This window comes from Dreissena polymorpha, chromosome 8, assembly GCF_020536995.1.
Source record: "Dreissena polymorpha isolate Duluth1 chromosome 8, UMN_Dpol_1.0, whole genome shotgun sequence".
NCBI lineage: Eukaryota > Metazoa > Mollusca > Bivalvia > Myida > Dreissenidae > Dreissena > Dreissena polymorpha.
The window spans coordinates 3917466-3934561 of record NC_068362.1 but is presented as its reverse complement, the minus strand read 5'-3'; the positions used below and the strand labels follow the sequence as shown (position 1 = coordinate 3934561).

The window sequence follows — 17096 nt, the reverse complement described above, 5'->3', positions numbered from 1 at the left end:
CGCTGTGGATTTTAATGTAATCGAATCAATTAAACTCTATGTAATCGCAAAAAAAACTATGTGATGTTAACAATTATCATTCATTTCATCGAAAAAATAATGTTTATTGTCGTAAACTGATGAAATCGTCTGTATTGTTGTCATTAGAATAGACCGTCATAATAGACTATAAATAGTTACTGATAAAACCCGTTTAAATCCCCCCTAGAAAGATGACCCAGTTATCCGATATGTAGACCAGCAATTTGAGATAACAAAATCGATGGTAAAAAAAACCCTATATCAAATATTCTCTTCCTGTATTTAATAGGTATATAAACCCCGACGCATTCGATTTCTTGTAAGTAAACAACGTAGCAGATCTCACAATGGTGGTGGTGATATACTTTTAAGTGATGGGATGTTATAGGTACACGATGTTATAGGTACACGATAGTTAGCTGAACGTGGTTATATAAAATCGGGCGATAAACGCGTTGTCGTACATATTGAATACAAGCTTTGGCGAAATATTTGTTTAATAACTGTAATTGTTTTGTGCTGGCATATTTTGCATAAATAAATAACTTGTTATCCTAAGTGAGAGAAGCCAAAAGTGAACATAAAGTTATCACAGACCAGAACTCTAAAATTGCTCCAGGCGATTTGCAGTATCTTGGCAAGATTTTTTCGATTCACGAACAGCAGTCATACATGCTGACATGCTCAATGTTGATGACATTATGTAACATTTACTCATAGTATAAAATACAACAGGTCCCGTATCTTATCACCAATGAACACATTAAGTGCTATCGCGTTATGAAATATGTTGACACAATCTGCTGGATGATTAAACAGTGATATATTACAGGTGACAAAGTCCGGTATTCTTAACTGCATATTGTAACACATAAGACATGGATGCAACAGTATATATAATATACGTCTCGGATTTAAAGAGATATTTATACAGCAGTACGTGTCCAATTATACACATCATACCGTGTATCGTAAAATACGGTCACCGCGATTCAAAAGCAAAACTTATCGCAAAATTATGGATTGTATTACCTCATTATTTTTATTATCAGAAAACTGGACACAAATATTACATATTGTTAAATTATAGTTTTCAAAAATTTAAGTACACGAAAATAATGAAAAGTCATGTATTTCATGTAAAAAACCGTTAGGGAAAAGTATTCTCAAAAGTGGTTCAAGAGTAAATTGCGTAATGGTTCATGGATACAAACAGTTTAGACCATTAGTTATTTGCAAACATGCCTATCAAGTTGGAAAACTGGAGTATGTGAAAAGGAGGGCTGCGCTATTACGCAACACACCATAAGTTGTGATTTTGTTGTCAGCAAAGTAATGTAATGATAATATGATAAATAACTTATGATCACTTCGAACTTAAATAATAGTTTTATTGTTGTTGTTTGTTTTTCTCTGGTATTATTGTTAATGATTTTAACCACATACCGATTTCATAATAAATATTTAAAGAATACAATTAAAATCATAAAAATGTTATGCGCAGGCCATGTTTGTGCAATGATACCTTAAAATATTACCCATCTTAGATTTAGCACTGATTAAGTGTATTTATATTATTGTCTTTGTAATGTATGAACTATTAATCAAGGATTTGTTTACTGATGGACTATATTATATTGCTGCAATTGGATTTAGCTTACTTTATCTCAGTCGCAAACAAATGACGTGTTCATCTACAAACAAATAGCTTGTACAACTACAGCAATTTTGTCCATATGCAATTAATTTGTCATCCTGTGTTTTTTGTTTACTTTCAGATGATAAAATCCTAGATTACAAAACAAAAATTCTTACATACAATACGTAAGTGTGGTACCTGTGGTGACTATTTTTCACAGAGTATCTTATCTGCGGGTGATAACATAACAACATAAAAGTGTCAGTCAAAGGAATTGTTTTTGATAACGCAGAACTTAAACGGCCTATCTATTCAGCCCCAATATTCTAAAACCAATAAAGCTCCAAAACGCGATAGCTGAAGATCTGAAAACAATATACGTGCACAGCAGAAACGTATAGAGTGATCTTTTCAAAGACGGAACACAGGACAACAATGGGGCGCAAAATGATAAGAGATTCTGGATACGAAGATTTATACTATATCCACTAAAAAATAGAACATAAAAATAGGCCGATATCGGTCCTAAAACATACCTAAGAAAAACAGTTTAAGTGACAACATCAGAGACACTTAGTATAGAATGGCAGCGCAAAGGGACTCCGGGTTCGAGGAAGATATAGAGTTCCTGTTACCCCACGGAATGATGGTCAACATGAAATGTGACAGGTAGTTAAAATGCGTCTGTAGTAAAAATGCAAAACAATTGTATCTAATCAGTGTTATTAATTGTTTTAATATCTTTCTGAGCACCTTTCATTTGTCACAGACCTTTTTGTGAAAACAAACATCAAAACGTCAGTAATTGAGCCATTTATTAATAAGAGCCGCGCCCTGGGAAAACCGGCCTTAATGCATATGAATGAATTGTTTCCCAGATTAGTATTTGTAGTTTGCACAGGCTAATCATGAAAGACACTTCCTGCTTTTATGAAATTTTTTGTTTAAAGGAAATCTCTTCTATACGAAAATGCACTAAGATCGGAAAGTGTCGTCCCTTATTAGCGTTTGCAGTCCACATACGCATTAAGCCCCGTTTTCGCAGAGCGCGGCTCATTTATCGAATTGAACAGTCTCATGAGTCAGTTGTAGCCGCCGTATATCTTAAATTACCTCTCAGGTATTGGCTACGATTGATGTAAAATCGGTCTAAAATTCAATTATATCGATTGACTAGATACTCTTTATTCTATTTTGATTTGCCTTTTCAAAAGTTGATGACCAAATACTCCGAAAAATAATGTTATATCATCATTATTCGAATGGCACTAAGTTTGGTTGCTATCGCGGATTGACCAATCTACGAATTTACCACAAACACACCGGAAAATGCCGACGAATGCAATAATTTTACAGTATGTCAATTTGTATACACAGACGTATGTCGCTAAGGGACATCACTGAATCGTTGTGGGCAAAGGTCATCGAACTTCCGGCGGCGAACAGACTGCGGAGCTCCAGCCACTACGTGTTCGTCGGGGTCACGAGAGATGCCGAAGAGAAGGAAATGGATCCACGCGTTCCTATTACAGATCTACCTCTTATTAAACCTATTCTTGAAATCTCGGAACCACTGGAAACACGTGACTGGGAACGACACTTTACGGAAACAGGTATTTAGTTTAAACATTATTTATTTGGGCCGCGCCTTGTGAAAAAAGGGGTTTAATGCATGTGTGTAAAGGCTCATCAGGAACGACACTTTCTGTCTAAACTAAGAAAGTACTTTCTTTAAACGGAAAATATCATACAAGCGGAAAGTGAGTCCCTGATTAGCCTGTGCGGACTGCACGTGTTAATCTGGGACGAAACTTAACGCACATGCATTAAATCCCCTTTTTATAGTGTACTTGGCAAGCGACTGATTCATGAAATTACACAATATAATGCGTATTCTACAATAATTGAAACGAAAGAAACAATTTTTAAAGAGTTTCTCTCCTTATGGTAATATTTTCAAATAATTTGCCTTGTTTTAGAATGAAATGAATTAGTTAATGTCAGACATATGGATTATGGATGAAACATATTCATCGGTTTAGTAAAAAGATGAGTACGTGAATGATTGTAGATTAAAGGACTTGTACATCAAACAACAACTGAACAACTGGACTTGTAGGACATCAAACAACAACTGAACAACTGGACTTGTAGGACATCAAACAACAACTGAACAACTGGACTTGTAGGACATCAAACAACAACTGAACAACTGGACTTGGAGGACATCAAACAACAACTGAACAACTGGACTTGTAGGACATCAAACAACAACTGAACAACTGGACTTGTAGGACATCAAACAACAACTGAACAACTGGACTTGTAGGACATCAAACAACAACTGAACAACTGATACCTCATAAATCAATAACAATATCTAAAGATGTATTTCGTATTGGATATCGGCAAGTGTATTAATGTATGTACTCAGATTGACATTTAGCACAAAGATGACACCACATTAAAATAAAACAATAATTATATGGGTCGCGACCTGGGAAACCATGGCTTAATGAATGTGTATTGAAGTGTCGTTCCAACTTAGCCTGTGCAGTATAACATGCTTATCATGGGAGACCATTTCCGCTTTTACGTTATTTTGTGTTCAGATTAAGTCTCTTCTTGGCGAAAATTCATTTAATTTACCCATTTAGGCCTAGCGTCCTGAAAAAAGCACTTTGCAAACAGCGTAGACCCAGATGAGACGCCGCATGATTCGGCGTCTCATCTGGGTCTTCCCTTTTTGCATTAAGGAATTTCAGTAAGTAATATTCTAAATATAGAAATAAATATACTAGACATCCCTAATTTTAGAAATAAATTGATCCAATTTAGAAGGATGGGAGAGTCCACTTGGCTTAAATGGGTTAATCTGAAAAATGTTGTCCCTGATTATATTGTGCGGACTGCACAGGCTACTCTGATACGACACTTGACGAGCATGCATTAAGCCCCGTTTGCCCACAGCGAGGTTAACCCATTCATGCCTAGCGTCCTGAAAAAAGGACATTGCAAACAGCGTAGACCCAGATGAGACGCCGCGTAATGCGGCGTCTCATCTGGGTCTGCGCTGTTTGCTTAAAGAAATTTCTGTAAGAAATGTTCTAAATATAGAAATAAAATATACTAGACATCCCTAATTTTGGAAATAAATTGATACAACTTAGAAGGATGGGAGAGTCCACTGGGCATAAAATGTATGGGTTAATATTTAATCAGACGCAGAAACCGTGCAAGATAACACTGCATATGCACGGATGCTGCTCTACTTAATTAAGTTAGCATACTTAAATTTGAACTGCTGGCGTTGCTGTTTAACGTTCTCCTGTAAAATCACGGTGGTAAATTAGCCTTTAATGCGCATTAGTCGTCTGAATATCTCGTCATCACCCACGGTACACACAGTAGTTTTACTTAAATAATGTTATCATAATAACCATGGTAATACTTCATACGCTTGTTATTAAACAGACCTTGCAATGATTAATGGGCATGTTTTTTCTCGAATTTTACTCCACGCGCTATTGCGCTTTGAATCGTCTTCGAAGTATAAAAAGATATTTTTTGCTTTAATTTTACAATTACATTGAGTTTTTTTAAATACAATTTGGAGCCTCGTTTTATAAAAACCGCTCTTAATGCATGTGCGTTAAGTGGCGTCCCATATATACATGTACCTGTGTAGTCCGCACAGGCTTATAATGGACGACACTTTCCGGCTAAAAAGGATTTTAGCTAAGACATCCTTTAATCAAGATATATAAATCAAGTGGCAAGTTACCTCCCTAATTAGCCTATGCGGAATGCACAGGCTAATCTGGAATGACAATTAACGCACATGCATTAAGCCCGATTTTCCCGAAGAGCGCCTCAATAGTAGTGTATTGATAATGAGTATTCCTTACAACTTGAGATTAGTTTTCTTCATCTTGATATGTTATTAATGATGCGTTAAGCGCGTTAAGTTGAACGTTTTCATTTTGATTGTAAGATGGTATCAGAAGCGACATCAGTAAAATTCCATTGAAAGATAACACTTGTTTGAACTACATGTACTTAAAAAGATGCGTTGAGCGATATTATCAAGTAGATTTATGAACCTGGTGTAAATCAATGCCCGCCATTAAAAAAATATGGTATAGGCCATAGACCAATAAGCACAAATAAGATATCTGGTTGGTTTAAATTACAGAATGTGGCCTTGATGAAACCCAATTAACTCTCAACGCGGACGTTTAATAAATCGTCGCACTAAACACCTTACGATAAAGTTTTAAAACGAAAAAAAATATAATACTGAGTTGAAAAAATAGCACTAGAAATCTTTCATTGATGCTTCGGAAACGTACCATTTCACTCAACAAAACCTCTTCAATACTAAGCTGATCATTTCACGTCACGGGATGTATGCGAATATCTCTTTGTTAATTCCAACATAACGGTTAAAAGTTAACTCGGTTCAACGATGTTGCGTCGAAGCTGTAAATATTCAAATAGCTTCTTCGTTCTCATTTTTGAATGGATGAAAAATGTCCAATGTTGTCAATAACGTAAACTTCAAAGTATTGTATAAGTAAACGACACTAGTAATGGCGAGGCTTGCCAATCCGTTATTTTATTCGTGCTGAGCCTGATATATTACAAAAAGATCTGACAGGAACCTGTTTTTCTGTTTATCATACCACTACGTCCGCGATTTGAAAGAAACACTGAAAAAATCTCAAAAAACCTGCATTTTTAGCGGGAAAGAATGTGATTTTTGTCGTATAACGTGTTAATAATTGCGTCACAAGCACTCGCTCTTAACCCATTTACGCCTAGTGGACTCTCCCATCCTTCTTAATTGGATCAATTTATTTCTGAAATTAGGGATGTCTAGTATATTTGTTTCTATATTTAGAATATTTCTTACATAAATTCCTTTAAGCAAACAGCGCAGACCCAGATGAGACGCCGCATTATGCGGCGTTTCATCTGGGTCTACGCTGTTTGCAATGTCCTTTTTCAGGACGCTAGGCATATATGGGTTAATATGTGTAAAACAAACTTTTTGCTGTTTGTGTTGCATTTTGTGTTTACAATATACATCTTGGTATCAAATTGTTTGTTTTGTTTAATCTGATTCGATTTTACTAAAAAGATTACTTTATAGTTGATTCCGAGAAATATGACCTACCTCCTATCAACTACTAATATAATAACTTTCTGTTGAACTGATATAAAAAAAATATATGTCATGCAGCGTTATACCAGGCAGACAGCAATGCAGCGGTATAATAAACGTAAAATAACGGTAACGTTAGGACGAAGAATGTGTATTATATTCAATTTTGCATAAGAGAAACCCAAACCCCATGAATGTTTATTACATTTTAAGTATCAACGTACACTCGATACCCCATGTCGCATTTCATTATATCTGATAAAAAAATAAATACTTGGGCATCCACATGGTAGGCCAGGTGCCGTCTGGGCATCCACATGGTAGGCCAGGTGCCGTCTGGGCATTCACATGGTAGGCCAGGTGCCGTCTGGGCATCCACATGGTAGGCCAGGTGCCGTCTGGGCATCCACATGGTAGGCCAGGTGCCGTCTGGGCATCCACATGTTAGGCCAGGTGCCGTCTGGGCATCCACATGGTAGGCCAGGTGCCGTCTGGGCATCCACATGGTAGGCCAGGTGCCGTCTGGGCATCCACATGGTAGGCCAGGTGCCGTCTGGGCATCCACATGGTAGGCCAGGTGCCGTCTGGGCATCCACATGGTAGGCCAGGTGCCGTCTAGGATCTATAGGAAGAGGGAAGTAACGCAATACTCACTAAGTGTCAGTAAACAAAGTGCATTAAAACATAGATAAAGAATCGAAATAGAACATAATTCATGGTTTATGAGAAAACCTGACTCCATGCATGCGCGTGAATAGAAGTGTCGTTGCGTAATAGACTGTACATAGCAAATCAGGGCCGTTAATTGTCGCATTTATTGATTTTTTTTTTGGTTAAATAAAGGAAGTCCATTCTGAACTAAAATACATTCTACGCTCGAAGTGTCGTTCCCATTTCAGCAAAGATCAAACTGGGAAGACACTTTAGGAATGGAATACGCCCTGCTGTCCAAGAGTGCGGGATATTCATTTCCAAGACATACAAAAAAATTTCAACAACCCTTTTTATGTTAAGATCAATGTTACAAACAGAAAATAATTTGACGACATGGTAATACATCAAAGGCGATCACTCGCTCCATCGCGTAATTTTTATAACTTTGACGGAATATTTTCATACTAAAGAAGAGTTTATGAAACTCAAAGTAACGCGTGAAGATGACATACATGTTGGTAAAATTAGGATTTGTCATTAAGAATATATTTAAGAAATAAAAAATATGCTTAAACAAAATGAAAATGAAATAAAACAGTCTTCATAAACTTTATTATTAATGCGTTTTCATACACCTTATGGGTAACTTAATCTGATAGCATTAATCCTCTACCGAATGAATGCTCGAGTACGTATAAGAAATATCTGTATCTGTATGTCAGTGACAGAAAAGTTTTCACTCCAAAAAACAAATTTGTTTTCGCTTTATCTACTCAAAATGTTTTTATCTGTCAACGGAGAATGTTTTAGAGAACATCCGGGTCTGAATTAAACGTACATTTATTAGAATGCCGTTGTACAGTTTAAGTTGATTATCAACAACGATAACGCGTTGCTCTGTTTAAATGTGTCGCGTTCTGAGAAAACTGGGCATAATGCATGTGCGTAATGTGTCGTCCCTGATTAGCCTGTGTAGTCCGCACAGGCTAATCAGGGACGACACTTTCCGCTTTTATGACATTTTTCGTTTAAGTGAAGTCTCTTCTTAGCAAAAATCCAATTTATGCGGAAAGAGTCGTCCCTGATTAGCCTGTGCGGACTGCACAAGCTTATCTGGGACGAAACTTTACGCACATGCATTAGGCCCAGTTTTCTCAGAACGCGACACAATTAATGAACCAACAATGAAAGGGTATTCTATGATTAAATAAATATCTTCTAGAATCATCAAAGAGTAGAGGTTGTACCAATTATATTTCGAGTCCGTGTTCTAATTGCATCGGTGAATTCATTTGTAAGTCAGCAATTGTCTTTTGGGTATATACAATGTTCTTGTTTTCTACAAACACATGTTAAGTTTGCAAATATTACTAATGACGCAAAACTGTCCGATGTATCGGGCATGCCATACAATAAAGGGTCGACACAATACAATAGAGTCCATGTGATAAGAGGAAACAAACAACTTAGTTTGGGCCTAATGCATTTTTTATAACCGGTCGTTTGATTTACATACCTGTCTTGTAAACAAATAATTCTCCGTATTAGCAAACTCCCCTGTACGTGATAAGAATAATAATAAGGTGCATAATGCATTTTTTATTACCGGTCGTTTGATTTACATACCTGTCTTGTAAACAAATAATTCTCCGTATTAGCAAACTCCCCTGTACGTGATAATAATAATAATAAGGTGCATAATGCATTTTTTAGTACCGGTCGTTTGATTTACATACCTGTCTTGTAAACAAATAATTCTCCGTATTAGCAAACTCCCCTGTACGTGATAAGAATAATAATAAGGTGCATAATGCATTTTTTATTACCGGTCGTTTGATTTACATACCTGTCTTGTAAACAAATAATTCTCCGTATTAGCAAACTCCCCTGTACGTGATCAGAATAATAATAAGGTGCATAATGCATTTTTTATTACCGGTCGTTTGATTTACATACCTGTCTTGTAAACAAATAATTCTCCGTATTATCAAACTCCCCTGTACGTGATAAGAATAATAATAAGGTGCATAATGCATTTTTATTACCGGTCGTTTGATTTACATACCTGTCTTGTAAACAAATAAGTCTCCGTATTATCAAACTCCCCTGTACGTGATAAGAATAATAAATTGCATGCACATTTATGGACTTCCATTCGTCACGTATACTGTGTTAAGCACTATCGTGGATTTTTATTACATATGGACTGTGTTCTGTAAAAAAAAAGTGGGTTTAATGCATGTGCGTATCTTCTTAGCAAAAATCCAGTTTATGCGGAAAGTGTTGTCCCTGATTTGCCTTTGCGGACTGCACAGGCTAATCGAGGACGACACTTAACGCACAGGCATAAAGCTCCCTTTCCACAGGATACGGCTCATATATGTTATTCAATGTTACAGGTATCGCTTCTTTAATATCGATTTTAAGGCAGTAATGGGATATGAGATTTAAAAAAATATAGGATATATGAATATATCTATTAGTTCTGGAGATTAATTTGTGATATGAATACATGTACATGTGAGCCGCGCTCTGGAAAACGTGGTTTAATGCATGTGCGTAAAGAGCTGCACGTGTTAATAAATGACGACACAAAAAAGCCTTAAGTGCATGTCAGCTAAGACAGAGACTTCATTTAAACGAAAAATACCACAAAAGCGACGTATGCCGTTCTTTATTAGCATGGGACTTATGCATAGGAGGTGTGTGAAGTTGGCACTGACATCGGCAATCGACATTCGACATTCGAATATCGAGCTGGGACGAATGTCGAGCCAGCTCTGACATCGACAGAGTCGATATTCGCGACTTTTGCCGAATGTCGATGTCAGAGCTGGCTCGACATTCGCCCCAGCCCGATATTCGGGACTTTTGCCGAATGTCGATGTCAGAGCTGGCTCGACATTCGCCCCAGCTTGATATTCGGGACTTTTGCCGAATGTCGATGTCAGAGCTGGCTCGACATTCGCCCCAGCTCGATATTCGGTTTTTTGCCGAATGCCGATGTCAGAGCTGTCTCGACATTCGTCGCAGCTCGATATTAGAAAGTTTTGCCGAATGTCGATGTCAGAGCTGGCTCGACATTAGCCCCAGCTCGATATTTGGGACTTTTGCCGAATATCGATGTCAGAGCTGGCTCGACATTCGCCCTAGCTCGATATTAGGGACTTTTGCCGAATGACGATGTCAGACCTGGCTCGAAATTCGCCTCAGCTCGATATTCGTTTTTTTGCCGAATGTCGATATCAGGACAGGCTTGACATTCGTCCCAGCTCGATATTCCGGAGTTTTGCCGAATGCCGATGTCAGACCTGGCTCGACATTTTCCCTAGCTCGATATTCAGGTTTTTGCCGAATGTCGATGTCAGACCTGGCTCGACATTTGCCCCAGCTCGATATTCTTTTTTTTTGCCTAATGCCGATGTCAGAGCTGGTTCGACATTCGCCCCAGCTCGATATTCGGGAGTTTTGCCGAATGTCGATGTCAGACCTGGCTAGACATTCGTCCCAGCTCGATATTCGCGAGTTATGCCGGATGCCGATGTCAGAGCTGGCTCGACATTCGTCCTAGCTCGATATTCGGGACTTTTGCCGCATGCCGATGTCACACCTGGCTCGACCTTCGTCCCAGCTCGATATTCGGGTTTGTTGCCGAATGCCGATGTCAGAGCTGGCTCGACATTCGTCCCAGTTCGATATTCGAATGTCGAATATCGATTGCCGATGTCAGTGCCAACTTCACGCACCTATACATAGGCCCCTGATAAAAACAAACAAGTTTCACATTGACCCTTTTAAAGGACAAACAATCTCGGTCTAATCTCACGGTACACAAATATGGGGAATATATAATATTATCTTGATTTTTAAGTAGATACAACTAGAGATAAATATGTATTAAACAAATAAAGAAAAGCTGAATCTATAACATCAATAAAAGTCAGATAGTATGGATATTCAAACTAAAGGGTCATTAATAATGTCACGAGCAGGGTAGAGACATGAGGGTGAAAAATCAACCCAATTCTTTTGCAATTTTGAAAAAAACATCGGACATCAAGCAAAACAATACAAAATGTTAGTCATAGATTATAGCCAATATATATATGAGCAGAAATCTTTAAGTAAATGTTGCTAAATACTAAAGCTATACTTTGCTTTACACACGCAGTAAATGAAATTAGTGTTGATATTATAAAGAAGTTATGAAAATCCAGAAACATTTAACATTAAAAAGAGAGGAATTCTCGTCCGCTAGTCTGATATTTTAGACAACTGACGAGTAGCCTTCACAATACAAGACAATACATAACAAACGACCTCTTTAACATATATCCTGAAATAGCCGGGGTCACCGCCTTAATGGTCAAAGCACAGAATTGGGGGTTTAAACCGATGAAAGGGATCCCAAATCTCAAACTTAGCCAAGACCTTATCGCAAATCCTACCGTTTTAAACAAACGTTAATACTATATTTGTTGATGGTCTAGACAGAAAACAGGCAATAAACTTGAGTGATGATCAACTAAACAATAAGAGCGCTTGTTGACAATAGACCATTTATACAATGAAATATTATAAAGACGAGGTCAGATGGTTTCACGACGGAATGTTTGAAAATTTGCTAAAAAGATGCAGTGTCTCATTTTAAGACGTCTGATGTATGCTTTAACCTCAGGAGCTCTGTCTGTTACCTATTAGGAATGATGACCACGTGCATACCAACAGACAACAAACGAACAGATAAAAAACTCAGTCCTATGACATTGAAACTGCTTATACCAGATAGCCTTGATTACGATTAAGAACAGATTGCTGACATGAACACAACCTGAAATTAAAACTCCTTAGTTAAGCGAGTATTTTCTTAAATAAAAGACCAACAAATTGTATATAATGATACTACAATACTGCTCCAGCAGCTGGAGTTTCACTTCTTTATATTTCAACTCGGGTCGAATCTCTACAAAAAAAATTGAATTGACAATTATGAAGCAGAAGTCATTCAGATAACTTGATAGATATGATTATTCCTGTGTTTGTTTTTAGGGAACCTTATGGATGTGAGCATTCCATCGCTTGACCAGATCTCAAGCCATAACGAGGAGCACCGTGACGTCAGAATCGTCATGAAGCACGTGGGACAGAGCGTGGCAAGAGAGATGACCAAGTGGTCAATGGAAGAGAGGCTGTTGTTTCAGTACAGACCAAGACTGGACCTGAATACTGAAATTCCATTAAGTACAGTGAAGATCATAAATAAAGGTATTAATGAGTTAATAATACAATAGTGATGGTTTTGAATAACATAGCTTTAATCTTAATCGTCGGACTGCATTGGCTACTTTTGGTGTATGGAATTAATTACTTTTGTTACTGAGTATTGAGTTCGCCGAGTAAAATGGTTGACCTCGACAGGAAACAAAGTTCTGTTATATATCTGTATTTAATGCAAGAAGAGATAAACAATTGAACAGGTTTAAATCAAACCGAACAGTTATATATATATATATTAACATATACACATTCACTAATTGTTCGATTAACAATGACGAAAGCTAGCTTATAGTTAGTATGTATATAATAGACATGGACAAAATACATGCAGAGTTGTCCAGATCAACTACCATAAATGTATATATACAGAACAGGGGAATACGGAAACATCTAATAACCATCTGATTATAGAAGTGAACACGTTCCTATTGTGTGTGGTTCGAATAAGTCAACAATGTAATAGAAAGCCAATATTATTTATAAAGATTATAATATCACTAATTCATTTTCATTCTCTTTTACGAATTTGAAAATACTCCATGATACACAAAAAATGTTGCCTAGTGTAAAAAAAAACGTTGAGTATTCGAAAAAAAAAGTATTCATTATCTTATATCGTTTTCTCTTTGGCAATTTTCACAGGTTCTTTAGTTTTTATAAAATCCTTATTGTGTACACAAACCTATTGGAATGTGTGTCTTAATAAATGGAACGCTCTTTCAATCTTCATGTACGTAACGATAATTGTCTGTTTTACTATATATTTGGCGTTTATATAATGAAAGCGAAAATCTATTCTAAAATTGAAATATTCAACCCAAGTTTATTTCAAGACGCGTATTTATATCAACGGTGACATTTTGGTAGGTGGTGAAAGGTCACTACTACAGGCAGTCGTATACTGCAGGGTAAATGGGGAGACCACCTTCAAAACAATCAAGGTTAGTTGTGTTTAGTTTGTATAGTTTTCACATTTCTCCAACATCAACGAAGACAATGCCATTTTTTTCGTAATAAAAGGCTCCCGGACCTTACGTCATAACACAGCTTAGTCACAAATAAAATATTGCAGAGATGGGATACACATTACAATTTAGTTCATGGAAAAGATGTGATATTTCGTTTAGCAATATTGCATAGTTTTGTAATATAAAACTGCAAATTGAATACACTATTAGCTCAGTTTTCGCTTTAACCAAATGAAAACACATCCGTCAATTTACGTAATAGATAGAGAATAAAACACATATTTCGTTCTTCTTGAGTTTACAAAAATTAAGAAAAACATTAAATTTGTTCTCAATCGCTACCATTCTTTCAACATATAAACTTTGAACAATATCTACGATAATGTGCGATACTGAGTCGTCCTTTCGACAAAGAAGTTAAGATGGAAAATCTTTGCAAAAGCTTTTCTGTAGAAGAATGATATTTTCAGAAAATGCGGTCTCAATAAGAAAATGGTTCAAGCAAGCATTTCATCATCCGAAACGTTTAACATATGGGCGAGTCGATCAAATGACTGAATCATTTCTTCATGCTTTACAAAATCAATAAGAAGACTGATAACTCCCTTATGTATACACTAAAAAGGACGTGCTGGTTACGCCACCTTGCATAATGCCGCTGTTACATTCATACTTAGAAGGGATTTCGTTTTTTTTACGCCACACACGCGGCTTCGAATACAATTAGTATAATAACGACCACCGATTCATTTTGCAGCATATATTTGCGAACGAACAGCCTCGAGAGGTCACTCGGTTGGCCATGCAAGCGCACAATCTGATCCCTAATACCCTCAGTTCGAGCCTTAACCGCAGACAGTCCGTATCCACCATGTATCTGCTGAAAAGACTGGAAAAAGAAGAATATTTCCTGGAAGAGTGTGGGATGCTGGCATACGAGGTTTGTTTTTCACGTACATGGGAGTGTAAATATTACTCATTTGAAAGAATACATACCACGATTTTTATATTAAATATTTATGAACGTATGAACACATAATGATATTGAGAGTAACGAACGCACCGAATGCTTTTGTTCTACATTATTGTAGTTTATTGTAATTTCAGTATGTTCGCGACTGTTTCACCAAGGACGAAAAGCTATTACTGGAAATCGTTTCAAAGAATGACGTCATCAAGCAACTTCCGGACTTCAGATGTCTGACACTTGACTATGGTGTGTAATATAAGCATATCATGTTAAAATCAAACGCGATTCAATTGTTTAAGTACATACATTATGTTAAAACATTATATGAACATATGAGCAGTGATAATATTTGACCCTGAGCACCATGCGATGGGGTGTGTTTGGGGTATAATGCTGTAGAGTTACTCAGTGTTATCCAGTTAGTTTAGTTTAACCCATTTATGCCTAGCGTCCTGATAAAAGGACTTTGCAAACAGCGTAGACCCAGATGAGACGCCGCATAATGCGGCGTCTCATCTGGGTCTTCGCTGTTTGCTTTAAGGAATTTCAGTAAGTAATATTCTAAATAAAGAAATAAATATACTAGACATCCCTAATTTTGGAAATAAATTGATCCAATTTAGAAGGATGGGAGAGTCCACTTGGCTTAAATGGGTTAAACCTATTTATTTAAACTCGATTGCATCCAAGGCCTCAGGATTAGTGAAACGCTCACGAGTCCGTTTCCTGGGCCTAGTACTTAGTATCTTTGGGGGGAAAAGAACGCCCCCACAGTGGGGATCAAACCAGTGATCAACCGGTCGATAGGCAGACACCTTATCCATTGCATTACCGCGACCTCATTGGAGTTTGGATATCTTCAGTGACCATATTGTTGTTAAACTGTTGCAACCCGATGCTGTTGTTTTTTATCATTTTAAGTTATTGGGAAAAAATATTTAGTTAAAATGAAAAACCATTCATCTTTCAGATCTCGCTGGTTTGTGGTATTGGTAATGGCCGATAGTTATGGTGCTATGCTAACTACTAGTTAACAACATAAAGAGCTTTGTTTTGGAAAATAAAAACTCGGGTAAATGCATAAGCGTAAAGTTTCGTCACATATTAGGGACAACATTTTCTGTTTGTATAGAACTTTTCGTTTTTTTTAAGAAGCTCATCGGAAATCGACTTAAGGAGGAAAGTGTCGTCCTTGATTAGCCTGTGTGAACTGCACATTATGGCCCGTTTTTCTTTTGGTCTTTAAAGCCGACCGTCTCCGTAAGCCAAGCACGAGGGACGTCGATGCCAAATTGTCTTGGAACGTGTCCACGGATAAGTATTACTCGGTTGTGTTCCGTGATGTCCCAGTGCCGCGATCAGACTGGAATGAGGTAGGGGGACTGACTGTAGCATAACGAGTCGCTATCTGTGAGAACTGGACTTCATGCCTGTGCGTAAAGTTTCGTCACAGATAAGCCTGTGCAGTACGCACAGGCCAATCAGGGACGACACTTTCCGTCTATACTGGAATTTCACATAATAGAGACTTCCTTTAAATTTCTTTAAAACTCTATAAATCTCAACATTGTACAAAAGTATGAAATGACGAAGGTTCTGTCCGTGGTCTAATGAGTACTTATTGTCCACAATTCCGGCTCAAAGACTCAGCCTCTGCAAAATACTGAGCATTTTCTTGTGAAAATGCATGGCTTAAATTGTATAAATGTTGTTGTTGCTTTGCGTTTGTCGTGAATTTGTGTACGCTGCTGTTGGTGTTGGTGTTTTTGTTCATTCGGGGGTCGGGAGAGGCGACGGGTGGGAGGGGGGCAAGAACAATTAACAATCTTGACTAGTTAAACATATGTTTATCCTAATTATGGTGCCTTAATTAATCGCTTTTGATTTACATATTCTAATACGATATTTTATGTTAATTAATAAAGAGTTTTCTATGAAGAGTACACAACGTTATGCCTTTTCCATTGTTGATATCGCAGTACTACCTCGAGGCTCAGATATACCACGGCAAGCAGGCGCTGTGTCATGCAGTTCGAGTAGAGGAGTACAACCGACCTGTGCAGTTCAGCGTCTCCATTGAAAGCCTCCCGAGGAACGCACGCCTGTGCTTCACTGTGATCAAGAAGGACAAAGTCATTAAGGTAATTTACCCGTTTCACAATAAGCTGAAATTGATAAGATTGCAATTGATAAGAGTCATGTGTCTTGCAGAGTTCCAGTACGAGGCTGAACGCGATGCCATTTGTTATAATGCCACGCAACTTCCCATCTGAGTTCAAATTTTCACGATTTTTAACATGAGTAAATATTGTTACATCAAACACGATGTTCGTATTGATTTCGATTTAATAGTCATACAAGATTCCTTACACTTTTTAAACAATTCACTATTGCGTATCT

The 17096-nt window shown here is 37.3% G+C and overlaps 1 protein-coding gene across 8 annotated transcripts in view; it reads left to right on the top strand.

The window, feature by feature from the left end:
• The first annotated feature begins 281 nt into the window (after window positions 1-281).
• The window catches only part of LOC127841017 (phosphatidylinositol 4,5-bisphosphate 3-kinase catalytic subunit alpha isoform-like), a 30492-nt gene continuing 13677 nt past the window's right edge, over window positions 282-17096 (top strand). The window contains exons 1-9 of one of the 8 annotated variants that reach the window (XM_052369516.1): window positions 282-340; window positions 1800-2329; window positions 3038-3273; window positions 12531-12746; window positions 13626-13699; window positions 14484-14666; window positions 14834-14942; window positions 15945-16069; window positions 16676-16837. In XM_052369516.1, the coding sequence (XP_052225476.1) occupies window positions 2244-2329; window positions 3038-3273; window positions 12531-12746; window positions 13626-13699; window positions 14484-14666; window positions 14834-14942; window positions 15945-16069; window positions 16676-16837 (1191 nt within the window). In that variant the 5' untranslated portion in view covers window positions 282-340; window positions 1800-2243. The other 7 variants (XM_052369513.1, XM_052369510.1, XM_052369512.1 and 4 more) reach the window with 7 other exon arrangements.